At 37.4% G+C, this 12,332-nt stretch overlaps 1 protein-coding gene across 3 annotated transcripts in view; it reads right to left on the bottom strand.

The window, feature by feature from the left end:
• The window catches only part of TNPO1 (transportin 1), a 90,319-nt gene that overhangs the window by 17,718 nt on the left and 60,269 nt on the right, over window positions 1-12,332 (bottom strand). For all 3 annotated transcript variants that reach the window (XM_024732772.1, XM_024732773.1, XM_024732774.1), the window contains exons 11-18: window positions 11,442-11,610; window positions 6,143-6,295; window positions 5,168-5,393; window positions 2,989-3,160; window positions 1,817-1,903; window positions 556-663; window positions 266-424; window positions 98-185 (exon numbers count right to left, since the gene is read on the bottom strand). In XM_024732772.1, coding sequence (XP_024588540.1) covers window positions 98-185; window positions 266-424; window positions 556-663; window positions 1,817-1,903; window positions 2,989-3,160; window positions 5,168-5,393; window positions 6,143-6,295; window positions 11,442-11,610 — 1,162 coding nt within the window. The remainder of the gene's footprint in view (window positions 1-97; window positions 186-265; window positions 425-555; window positions 664-1,816; window positions 1,904-2,988; window positions 3,161-5,167; window positions 5,394-6,142; window positions 6,296-11,441; window positions 11,611-12,332) is intronic.

Here is a 12,332-nt window from a genome sequence, read left to right as displayed (position 1 = left end):
GCCACAACAGTGAGAAGCCCGCGTACCGCAAGAAAAAAAAAAAAAAAAAAAAAAAAAAAAAAAAAAATCACACCACGGCAATAGAAAATATTCATACCTATACAAGGCTTAACATGCTGAAAGCAAGCTTTTGTCAGATCACCTAACAGGGCGAAGGAACTCTGTCGAACCTCTGGCATTTTATCCTGCAAGAAAGAAGAAGAAATTAACCCCAATGTGACACAGAGAACCAGGTTTCAATTCATTTCAATTTAGTAAGTCTCACCTGCATGCACTGATACATTAGTGTTAGAATGTTACTTCGGGCTACTAGCTGCTCAATGTTGCCTCCAAGTCCTTCAGCCAGGCCACTGAGTAAATCAAGAGCCACTATCATAAAATCTTTATCTGGAGCCTCATACTGATCTGGTTGAGCATTGTTCAGCTGAAATTAAGACACAATTTTTTGAAAACTTACTTTGAATCAATTATTGAGAACGTTTGTATACATAATGCCTATCCTTAGAAAAATGTTTGATGCCAAGAAGGGAGAGAGAGAAAAATTTTAAAAAATACCATTGCTTGTGCAAGAGTCTTCTGTACTAGGTTTACACAACGCTGATACACAGGTTCACAGTATGGAAGGAAGCCAGACTGCAGGGCTGTGGCAACTGAAGATAGGCACTAGAAAAGGATAACGCAGATGTGTAAAACTTCTAGGTATAATTGAGATTATGATAAACGCTTCAAAGTGTACTCAATAAGATTCCGGTCACTTATGAGCCTGTTCTACTAGTCTATAGCATAGCAGGTTTACCTTTTCAAACCTCTCCTTTGGATGCCATTCATTGCTGTTAAGTTTACTAGCTGGTCAGGGGAGGTTTCCTCAAAAAAATGTAAAGGTTTCTTTAGTGAACATTATCTTTCAGGAACAGACTTAAGTATTCTGTATTCCTATTTTTTCCCCAAATGTAAGAGAGACATTTATTTATCCTCCCATCCTGGTCAATACTGTGGGTAGACTTTACTGGGCACATTCTGAGCCCCTGCCTGGAAGAAAATATATCTAGTCATAATAATAATTTTTGTTTTGTTGGGCCCAGGATTAGCCATTGCTCTGTCACAGAAGTTTTTACTTTGCTGGTTAGGGACAATCCATGGCAGAAGTGGTGACCCCTGAAATGACAGGGGGAACAAGAATGACTAAACTGGCTCTACCAATATCAATCCATCTAGGTTTAAGTTACCACATGTGAGAATGTATTCAGTTATTTGAAGAGCATATAAATTTTGGGGGGTTAAAAAAAGCATTTAAATACACAAGAAAACAAAACTTCAAACTAGACAGAAAAGGTATAAAGTGAAGTCCCTCCCATCAGAATCCCAATGCTACTTCACATGAGTATATGTATGTATTAACAATAGATAATATATAAAAGAATTTATGTCAATTATGACATGGCTATATATCCATATAAAGAAACAGTTAAATAGAGATGGACATATATATGCTGATATGGAAAGATCTCCAAGCTAATTCACTATCAAATAAGTAGAGCAGGCTAGAAAACATACACAATTCAATCCACTGTCTACTTAAAAAAAAAAAAAAGCATAACACATCCATTACATTTTGTCTGTTCCACAGTATTTCTGTGAAAACAGAAAATTTTAGATGTACCATAATTAAAGTTACGGCAAGTTACATATTTATTCAGCATTTTAACAGAAATGGTTCAGAATGTAAATTAACACTTACCACATATACCCATTATAGATTTGAACACGTGTTTTTTGATGAAACACAGATTAACTAAATGTTACCAGCTTAGCATACCTCAAGTAAAGGGAAGAGATCTTTATCTTCATCCTTTAACATGTTCCATTTCTGGATCAGTGGAGGCATTAGCATCTGAATATATTCCTAATTACAATGACGAAAAACACATAAAGCTCCACTACCATATGTAAACTAGTCCATTTTGAGTGTATGAAAATTAAAATCCATTTACAGTAATTGTGTAAAATTATTACTGAAAGAATTTTAAGACTCATTCTTTGAATTTTTTTTTTAGTCCTGGGGCCTGTGACATGCAATGACTCCTGCTGAGTAGGTTATAAATGACAAGTAAACTTATTAAAGACATTTGCAGAAAAAAATTCATAATCATTTAAATGTTCTTACTAAAACGGAAGAATTCACGCAACCAAGTCAATAAACATAGTAATCATGTAAACAGGAGCACAGATTCTACATGGTCTAATCTATTAGGAATCCCCCCACCAAACAAAACCAAAACAACTAACATCAAAGCAAACCCACAAACAAGTGTCCTGCACCAAGTTTTAAGTATAACTTATAAACACAGACATTTTCTTATGATGTTTCAGAGAGTAATCATAAACATGAAATCTGTTCTTCAGCAGGGAATTTCGAGCTATATTAAAATTCTAGTATTACTTAAATCCTATTTAAACAAATCAAATTCCACCCATCTCTTCTATTCTTAACACTACTAGAGACAGAGTCTGGCTTTCTAGCCACACTTCTGTACCACTATTTAGCATTTTAACCTATTACCCTAATTTTAAACTATTTTACCTTAGTGTATTCCTCATACTTGTAAGTTCCAGTGAGAAAACACAGATGTTTAGATGTGGTACTCTAAAGCTACTGTTTATTAAATGAGACACAAAACTACTTGGAATTAAGTAAAAGCTGAAATCCAGAGTATAAAACCTTTATCCTCTACCTTTAACCTCTTTCCTTTAGTCACTGTAAAAAGTGTTGGTGCATTCATGTCATATGCTCCTGTAATCTTCACACCCTGCACATATTTATTTTTTAAAATACTACTTAAAAGGTGAATACACTTGCTGTCTTTTTCAGCTCTACATTCTTAAAGCAGCAAACACTAAGTGTTCACATCTCCCCAAACATGTTAACCTTTTGATTGTAACTATACTTTATATTTAATTTTTTCGTAACAGTTCATCATAGGTACTTACAGGTTTGTTTAAGTGATGTCCTACTGAATCTGCTAATGTTCCTATGGCATCATAAAGAATGAGCAGGTTTTTATGCTGGTATTTACTAAATGCAAAGACCAAGGTATCAAGTATATAAGCAAGGTAAGGAACAAGTTCTGTACAAGCCTCCTCTTCCAGGGTAGCAAAGGCACTATAATTAAAAAAAAGAGAGAGATCACTGTTGTAGAAAAGAAACAGTTTAAAATAGAGATAGAAATCTAAGTCTACAGTTTATAGAATACTTATTACACTTTACATGCATATTTGCCTACCGTGCCACACCAGATACTTATTTTTAACCATTTCTTTCCCATTCCTTATGCTGTCACTTACAGGCATCAGCTTAACTACAATGGTAAAATCTAAAATTACTGTTGGTTCATTCAACAATTTATTTGCTGTTTACTATTTATTTAGTGACTGAGTGCTGGGAACATAGCAATGAACAAAACAATGTCCCCATTCTCGGGGGGGGGTTTACATTCTAGTGATGTTCCAGATTAATGAAATCAGAATTGAAACTGTTAAATGATAGGAACATTTTTTAACACTTAGGGTGTTTGAGATGTATGAGAACATAGCAGTGTGACGATCTCTCAAATATTTCTCTCAGTGGGAGGGGGAAATGGGGTGCTGGAGGTCAAAGGGCACAAATTTTCAGTTATAAGAATAAATTCTAAGTGGCGGGGTTGGTGGGGGTAGTGGGATGAATTGGGAGATTGGGATTGACATATACACACTAATATGTATAAAATAGATAACCAATAAGAACCTGCTGTATAAAAATATTCAAAAAAAAGAAAAAACGGAATAAATTCTAAGGATCTAATGTACAGCATGGTGACTATAGTTAACATAGCACTGTATACTTGAAAGTTGCTGAGTACATCTTAAGCATTCTCACAGAAAAAAGAGTTACCCATGTTAACTATAGGATCTTGATTTTGGTAACTGTTCTACCATGCTTATGTATATCAAAATCAACATGTGGTACACTTCAAGTATATGCAATTATTTTTGTCAATTATTCCTCAGTAAAGTTTAAAATTTTCTCTAGGCTCCACACTATACATTAGAATGCACAGTGCATTTGTTATTATAAATTTGTTTATTTGCAGTTTATTTTTTAGGACAAATATACAAGAATTGAACAAACTCCAGGGCCTCAGGGCAATTACTTCAATTTATACCTAAATGTGTCTCGACTTTAAGGTGTATCTGGCCCTTCGTTTGTAAAATTAAGGTTATTTTCTTCTGTTTTAGCCAGGTAAGAATTTCCTAAAATGACAGGCTTAAGCCATTTGTTAACTGAAGTCTTATTCATTAACACTGAGCTATATCTATTTCCTTCATGGCACTTTCCACAAATTATAATTATATAGCTGTTCAGTATACCCTACTAGCTTGTAAATTTTAAGACGCAGAGAATGTAAGGTCGGCATTTAATATATGCCTAACAATTAGTAGAGAACTAAAAAAAAACTTGCTGAATGAATAATCTACAGGAAACCAAGCATAATTGGTATCCTCCCCCTGCTTGAAAAAAAACTGAGTGCTATTAATTACCAAAGCTCCCTTGTTTAACTTTCTTTCACATCATTACGAATTAGGACTCTTCCAGACATTTTTGCTTCAGATCTGGTAAAGTCCAGCTACACTGAAATTTACTTTCCTCTCTTTCAACAGGTATTTCTTCTTATTAACAAAGTCAACAGTAAAAGCAATTTTATTTGAAAAATTAAGAACTATAAACATTAGGTGGTAAGGCTTTTTAGAACATGAAGGTTTGTTCCAGAAAACGGAAATGCTGGTAGTAATGAAACTAACTGCTGATCTGACGTAAAAACAGAGACAGCCCCAAATGCAACTGATAGAGTGGCTACTGGAGTTGAATCACTACGTGGCAACTTGTTATCACAGTTGACCTGTCGACTAATAATGTCACTCTGCTCAAACTTTTTATTCCTTCAAGAGCAGGACCCTTGCCACTTCCACTCCAGATATCTGTGGGGGAATTAGGGTGAAAGATGATGCTACTGTTAAAGCCACTAATGAAAAATAAATGTGAAGAAACAGTAAATATGGATGTCTAGGTAGAGTCTCATTTGGATTTATAAAACCGTCAGGTCAAAGATACAGATAACAAAGAATGTCTCACCTGCAGGCAGCTTCTTGTACTCTTTTGTTGCTATCCAGGATACGCTTTAGCAGTTCTGTCATTAATGGCTTCAGGTACGTGTCTGGGGGCTGGCTGACTACCCAGTGTGCATAGCGGCTAAGAGTCCAGCACGTTATGGAACGCACAAGAGCCTTTTTATCAGAGAGGCACTGAATAAGATGAGGAATGAGCTCAGGTAGGTATGGAATCATGCCCTGCATGCAACCTAGGAATAAAAACCACAGAACTATTTCAGGAAGTGCTGAAATTTGGTTAAAACAAAATTATTTCAGTTGAATACTAAACTGATACGTGCATCCATGAAACATTCAGATCATCTCCATTCCAATAAATATATTGCAATAATCTGTTCCAAAATTATTTTAAAGAAATAACTGAAATGAGCGCTAACTGCTCTTTAAGTATCTTTCAGTAGGGTTAGGAAAGCTCATTTTACTTCTGCTACAGAAATTATGGCTTTCAAAAATGCCTGTAAAATGCTTCAATTTCTTGTAGATAGATGTTTACAGCTAGGACAGAATAATGATCCTTTATAGAGGATGATGACACGACTTACGTTTCTTACACTTACCTATGGAAGTTATTTTTCTAGCAACAGGGATGCTTCTGACATCAGAATCCTCTCATTTTGTTCTCTCTCTTTTTTTTTCTGTTCTCTTTATTATAACAAAAGCATTTGCAAAATATCTGGCTGGGGTTATAAGTAAGTCTATGGTTGTTTAATAATAATTAACTAGCTCAAAGTAAAAACTTATCCTAAGATGGCTTTTAGACTCAAATACCGTTTTTAAGGTTAATGTGGATCACAGTCTCACCTACTTCAATAGTCTTATTAGCAACACAAGACAGCAAAGTACGTGAACAGTTTCTGCATAGAGTAACAAGTCCTTAAAGTAGCCTAGTCACATTAGCACCTATTGAAGACTTTACAGTTCAAGTTTGATTTAGACTTACCTTCAGCAATTGCTCCTAAAACCAATATGCCTGATTCTTTAACAACCCATTCATGATGAAAAAGTAATTCTTTCAAAAGGGGCAAAATACGTGGCAAAAGCTCATCACGATACACATTTGCAAGAACATCTAGGGCAGCCGCAGAACATTTTCCTAAGGAAATATTTAATTCAAAGACATTACATTAACTTCCATTATCATTTATAGTTATATATCTATAAATCTATCTGTACCTATATACAGATAAAATTTGTTGTATGTACAACACTTTATTTTTACCTCTACAAAGTTTGAAGATATTTAATTCTGTATACGACTGCCCTTTTTTTTTTTTTTTTTAAATAAAGCTGTTACGTTGGCCAGAAATAACACCTTACTCATCAAAAGGGTCTTAGTTATACTTACTGTATGGTAGAGCCATTCATATGAATATTATACTGCCAGGAAACAGAAAGAAATATTTATGTACTGGCACAGAATGAGTTGCATGATATATGGAAAAGAATCTGCAGAGTACATATGATCTGATTTCACTTCTAGAACATCAGCCTCCCCTCCTAAAAAGAAGACATAGGCCTACCTCAGATATTACAGGTTCAGTTCTAGACCACCACAACAAAGCGAGTCAGTTGAACTTTTTGGTTTCTTAGTGCATATAAAAGTTATGTTCACACTATGCTGTAGTCTAGTGAAGTGTGTAATAGCTTTATGTCTATAAACCATGTACATACCTTAACTAAAATATACTTTATAGCTAAAAAATGCTAACCATTATCTGAAACTTTGAAAAAGTGTAATCCTTCTGTGGAGGGTCTGGCCTTGATGTTGGTGGTTGCTGACTGATCAGGGTGGTGGCTGCTGAAGGCTGGGGTGGCTATGAGCAGTTTCTTAAATAAGACGACAGTGTAGTTCACTGCATGGACTGACTCTTCCTCTCGTGAACGATTTCTCTGTAGCACGCAGTGCTGTTTGACAGCATTTTACCCAGTAGAACTTCTTTCAAAATTATAATCAATCCCCTCAAACACTCCTGCTGCTTCATCAACCAACACTATGTAATAGTCTAAATCCTCAGTTGTCATTTCAACAATCTTCACAGCATCTTCACCCGGAGTAGATTCCATCTCAAGAAAAGCAGTTTCTTTGCTCACCCATAAGAAGCAACTCCTCATCCATTAAAGTTTTCTCATGAGACGCAGCAATGCAGTCACATCTTCAGGCTCCACCTCTAATTCTAGTTCTTTTGCTATTTCCACAACATCTGCAGTTACCTTCTCCACTGAAGTCTTGAACCCCCTAAGAAGAATCAACTTCTTCCAAACTCCTGTTAATGTCATGCTGATATTCTGATCTCTTTCCATGAATCACAAATGTTTTTAATGGCATCTAGAATGGTGAATCCCTTCCAGAAGGTTTTCAATTTACTTTGCCCAGATCCTTCAGAGGAATCACTACCTATGGCAACTATAGCCTTACAAAGTGTATTTCTTAAATAATAAGACCTGAAAGTTGAAATTACTCCTTGATCCATGGACTGCAGAATCAATGCTGTGTTAGCAGATGTGAAAAAAACATGAACCTCATTGTACATCTGCACCGGAGCTCTTGGGTGGCCAGGTACTTTGTCGATGAGCAGTAATATTTTTAAAGAAATCATCTTTTCTGAGCAGTAGGTGTCAAGAGTAGGCTTAAAATATGCAGTAAACCTTGTCATACACAAATGTGCTATCGCCTAGGCTTTCTTGTTCCATTTATAGAGCACAGAGTAGATTTAGCGTAATTCTCAAGGACTCTAGGATTTTCGGGATGGTAGATGAGCACTGGCTTCAACTTAAAAGTCACCAGCTGCATCAGCCCCTAACAAGAATCAGCCTGCCCTTTGAAGCCAGGCACTGACTTCTACTCTCTAGCTATGAAAGTCTTCGACGGCATCTTCTTCCAACAGAAGGCTCTTTTGTCTACATTGAAAATCTGTTGTTTTGTGCAGCCACCTTCATTATCTTAGTCAGATCTTCTGGATAACCTGCTGCAGCTTCTACATCAGCATTTGCTGCTTTACCCTGCATTATATTATGGAGATATAAAGACTTTTTTCCTTAAACCTCAAGAACCAACCTCTTCTTCTGCAGCTTCCTCTCCTCTCTCAGCTTTCAGAGAATTGAAGAGAGTTAGGGCTTTGCTCTGGACTAGGTTTGGCTTAAGGGAATGCTGTAGCTGGTTAACCACAAAAACTTTCTCCTTATCAGCATTCAAGCTGTTTTGCTTGTTTTGTTTCTGTGTGTTCACTGGAGTAGCACTTTTAACTTCCTTTAAGAACTTTTCTTTTGCTCACAACTTGGCTAACTGGCGCAAGAGGCCTGGCTTCTGGCCTACCGCAGTTTCTACATGCCTTCCTCACTAAGCTTAATCATTTCTTTTAATTAATTAGTTGATTGATTTTTTGGCTGCGTTGGGTCTTTGTTGCTGCGTGCAGGCTTTCTCTAGTTGCGGTGAGCAGGGGCTACTTCATTGTGTGCGCAGGCTTCTCATCATGGTGGCTTCTCTTGTTGCGGAGCACGGGCTCTAGGTGCACGGGCTTCAGTAGCCGGAGTTCGCGGGCTTCAAGTCCCAGCTTAATCATTTCTAACTCTTGATTTAAAGTGAGAGACGTGGGGCATCCCTGATGGTGCAATGGTTAAGAATCCGCCTGCTAATGCAGGGGACGCGGGTTCAAGCCCTGGTCCGAGAAGATCCCACATGCCGCAGAGCAACTAAGCCCGTGTGCCACAACTACAGAACCTGCACTCTAGAGCCCGCGAGCCACAACTACTGAGCCTGCATGCCGCAATTACTGAAGCCCACATGCCTAGAGCCCGTGCTCCGCAACAAGAGAAGCCACCGCAATGAGAAGCCCGCGCACTGCAACGAAGAGTAGCCCCTGCTCACCACAACCAGAGAAAAGCCTGCGCCCAGCAACAAAGACCCAACGCAGCCAAAAAAAAAAAAAATAATAAAGTGAGAGACATGCAACTAACTCTTCCTTTCACTTGAACACTTAGAGGCCATTGAAGGGTTATTAATTGGTCTAATTTCAATATTGTTGTGTCTCAGAGAACAGGGACACTCAAGGAGAGGGAGAGATGGGGAATGGCTGTGAGTGGAACAGTCAGAACACACACAACATTTACTAATTAGTAAGTTTGCCATCTTATATGAGCATGGTTCACACAGCCCCAAAACGATTACAACAGTAACATCAAAGATCACTCATCACAGATTGCCCTAACAAATATAGTAACAAAAAAGCTTGCAATATTCCAAGAATTACCAAAATGTGACAGTGTCACAAAGTAAGTGCTGTTGGAAAAATGGCGCCAACAGATTGATCAGTGCAGGGTTGATACGAACCTTCAGTTTATAAAAAATGCAGTTATCTATGAAGTGCAACAAAGCGAAGCGAAACAAAAGCTGGTTAAGCCCATATACCCGTTTTTCTGTATCTGCATAGAAAAACTTCTGGAAGAACATAATGATGGGTGGGATGTGAAAAGGAAGTATTCCCCCCCCCCCAATTCAACACACATTATTACTTTTGCAGTTATCTACATTAAATCTTAATGCATGCTCCCCACCAACCTTAAAGTAGGAATACACTGGCAAGTAATTCTGTGGTAGTAATGAAGACCTTGGGTTCTCCTGTTGTGTGAGATTTGGGTTCCAAAACTACATGTGCCACCAGTACTAGCTAAGCTAACCTTAGGGAAGTTTCTCTTTTTGTAGTATCTTTACCTACCCAAGGTTGTTGGAAAGATTAAATGTGAAAGGCATACAAAGTCCTTGGCCTAGGGCTGGGCACGCTAGTCACTCTAAGGAACCGTTAGTTATAGGAAACTAAATGGGCAGTAATCAGCATAATTCCAAATAATTTACAGAGTTCAGGCTGATGATTCATGTCCTTAATTGCTCTATCGGTTAGTTACTAGAAATCTCAACCCTCTGAATCACAGCGTGGTTCTTAACTGGGGGTGATTTTGTGTCCCAAGGAACATTGGGCAATGTCTCAAGACACTGCTGGTTGTCACAATTTTGTGTGTTCTCCCCCCACCTCCTGCACTACTGCCATTTACTGGGCAGAGATCAGGGCTGCTGCTCAAAATCCTATAATGGACAGGATGACCCCACAACAAAGAATTACATGGCCCAAAACGTGAAATGTGCTGTGAACTAGAGCAGCAAGATTTAAAAACCAGCACGCAAGCAAAAGCAAAACACAGGTGTCTAGATTCTCCCCAAAGTTATCTAATTAGTATGTGGCCCAGAATGCAGGCTTAATATATGATGTGGATTTGCAGGTAAGGTTGAAAACCAAGATTTTAAAAAGTATATTTGTAAGTCTGAATATGACAAAAGCAATTTATATAATTTTGTTGCATGATAACCAATTTTCATGCAAATTATCACACAGAAAAATAAGTTTATGTTAGGAAAACAGGAAAAGTTGTTTTCTATGATCAATGTTTCTATTTCACAGTATCAAACAAAATATATACCCCTTTGAGAAATGACAGTGTGAGATAAAGTCTTTTTAAGGCATAAAATGACAAGTAAATGAAGAGCAGACCCGTCAGGAAAATACAAAAACAAACCCACAATAAGATTATCACTTCACATCCAGAATGGCTAAAACAGAAAGAGACACCCAAAAAGTACTGACAAGCATGTGGAGAACCTGGAGCCCTAAGACACTGCTGGGGGGAATGTAAATGGTAGAGCCACTTTAAAAAACAGCCTGGTAGTACCTCAAAAGGTTAAACATAAAGTTACCATATGACCCAGTAATCCTACTCCTGGGTATATACCCAAGAGAATTGAAAACTTACATTTACACATCAAACTTTACATAACTTCACAGCATCATTACTCACAATAGCCAAAGGGGGGAAACAAAATGTCCATCAAATGATGAACAGATAAGTCAGTCACAAAGGACCACTTTTTGTATAATTCCATTTGTAGGAAATGTCCAGAACAGTTCCTAGAGACAGAATATAGATTGGTCGGTGCTTAAGGCTAGCGAACTGGAAGAAAATGGGAGTGACTACTAATGGGTACAGGGTTTCTTTTCAGGGTGATAAAAATGTTCCAAAATTTACTGTGGTGATGGCTGCACAACTCTGTGAATACACTAAAAGCCACTCAACTGTAACCTTTTGTATGGTACGTGAACTGTATGATATGAGGGCACTGTATGGTATGTGAATTATTTCTCAACAAAACTGTTATCAAAGCAAGCGACTGTGCTTCTCCCTCTCTGACTTACTTAGATTCCAGTCAGAAATTGTATCATCATCATCAATTTCATCGTCATCATCATCTTCCTCTTCAATTCCATCTTCATCATGCTGCTGAGCCACTGTCCTTGATCGATGAAAACGTGGCCTTATGTCCTGTTCACTATCAGGAATTGTTTCATCTTCTTCAACATCACCCTGTATATTTTTTTTAAAGGAAAATTTTGGTTATATTCGTTATAAGCTAATATGTGTATCAGTAAAAGAATGAGAATATTCAGATGGGGTTATGCATATTATTTTGAAATACAGTTGACTCTTGAACTATATGGGCTGGAACTGTGCAGGTCCACTAACATGCAGACTTTTTTTTCCAATAAATGAAGTCTTAACACTACTACATAATCCATGGTTGGCTGAATCTGCAGATATGGAACCATGGACACAGAAGGCCAACTGTAAAGTTAAGTTATACAGGGATTTTTGACTGAGCTGAAGGTCAATGCTGCTAACATCCCATTTTCAAGGGGCAACTGTATACCTCTTCATTAAGAACCACTCCCCTGGGCAGAAAATAGTTCTTTGTGAAGGGGAGAATAGGCTATCACATAACCCATGTTAGATATCAGGCACTTTCAAACCACATTATATGGTTTCCCACCAGCTGGTATAATCTAGAGTATCTGAATCAAGAGCAGAACGTATTTAACATATTTTAAAATAAACTCCAAACAATTTGTATTAACAGGAAATGGATGCAAACTCTATTAGTGTCACTGCCTAGTTAGTTCCAATTAAGCTAGAATCTATTACCACCCAAATTCATTATCTTTGAACTCCGTAGCATACTATATAACAGAAAGCCTATTTACATAGAGCCTACTCTAAATAAATGTTCTGTTAGTCAAATCCAAAGATCT

Source organism: Neophocaena asiaeorientalis, unplaced genomic scaffold (genome assembly GCF_003031525.2).
Source record: "Neophocaena asiaeorientalis asiaeorientalis breed wild unplaced genomic scaffold, Neophocaena_asiaeorientalis_V1.1 scaffold515, whole genome shotgun sequence".
NCBI classification, from domain to species: Eukaryota; Metazoa; Chordata; class Mammalia; order Artiodactyla; family Phocoenidae; genus Neophocaena; species Neophocaena asiaeorientalis.
The sequence above is the reverse complement of the archived record's forward strand: the minus strand, read 5'-3'. Positions and strand labels throughout refer to the sequence as shown.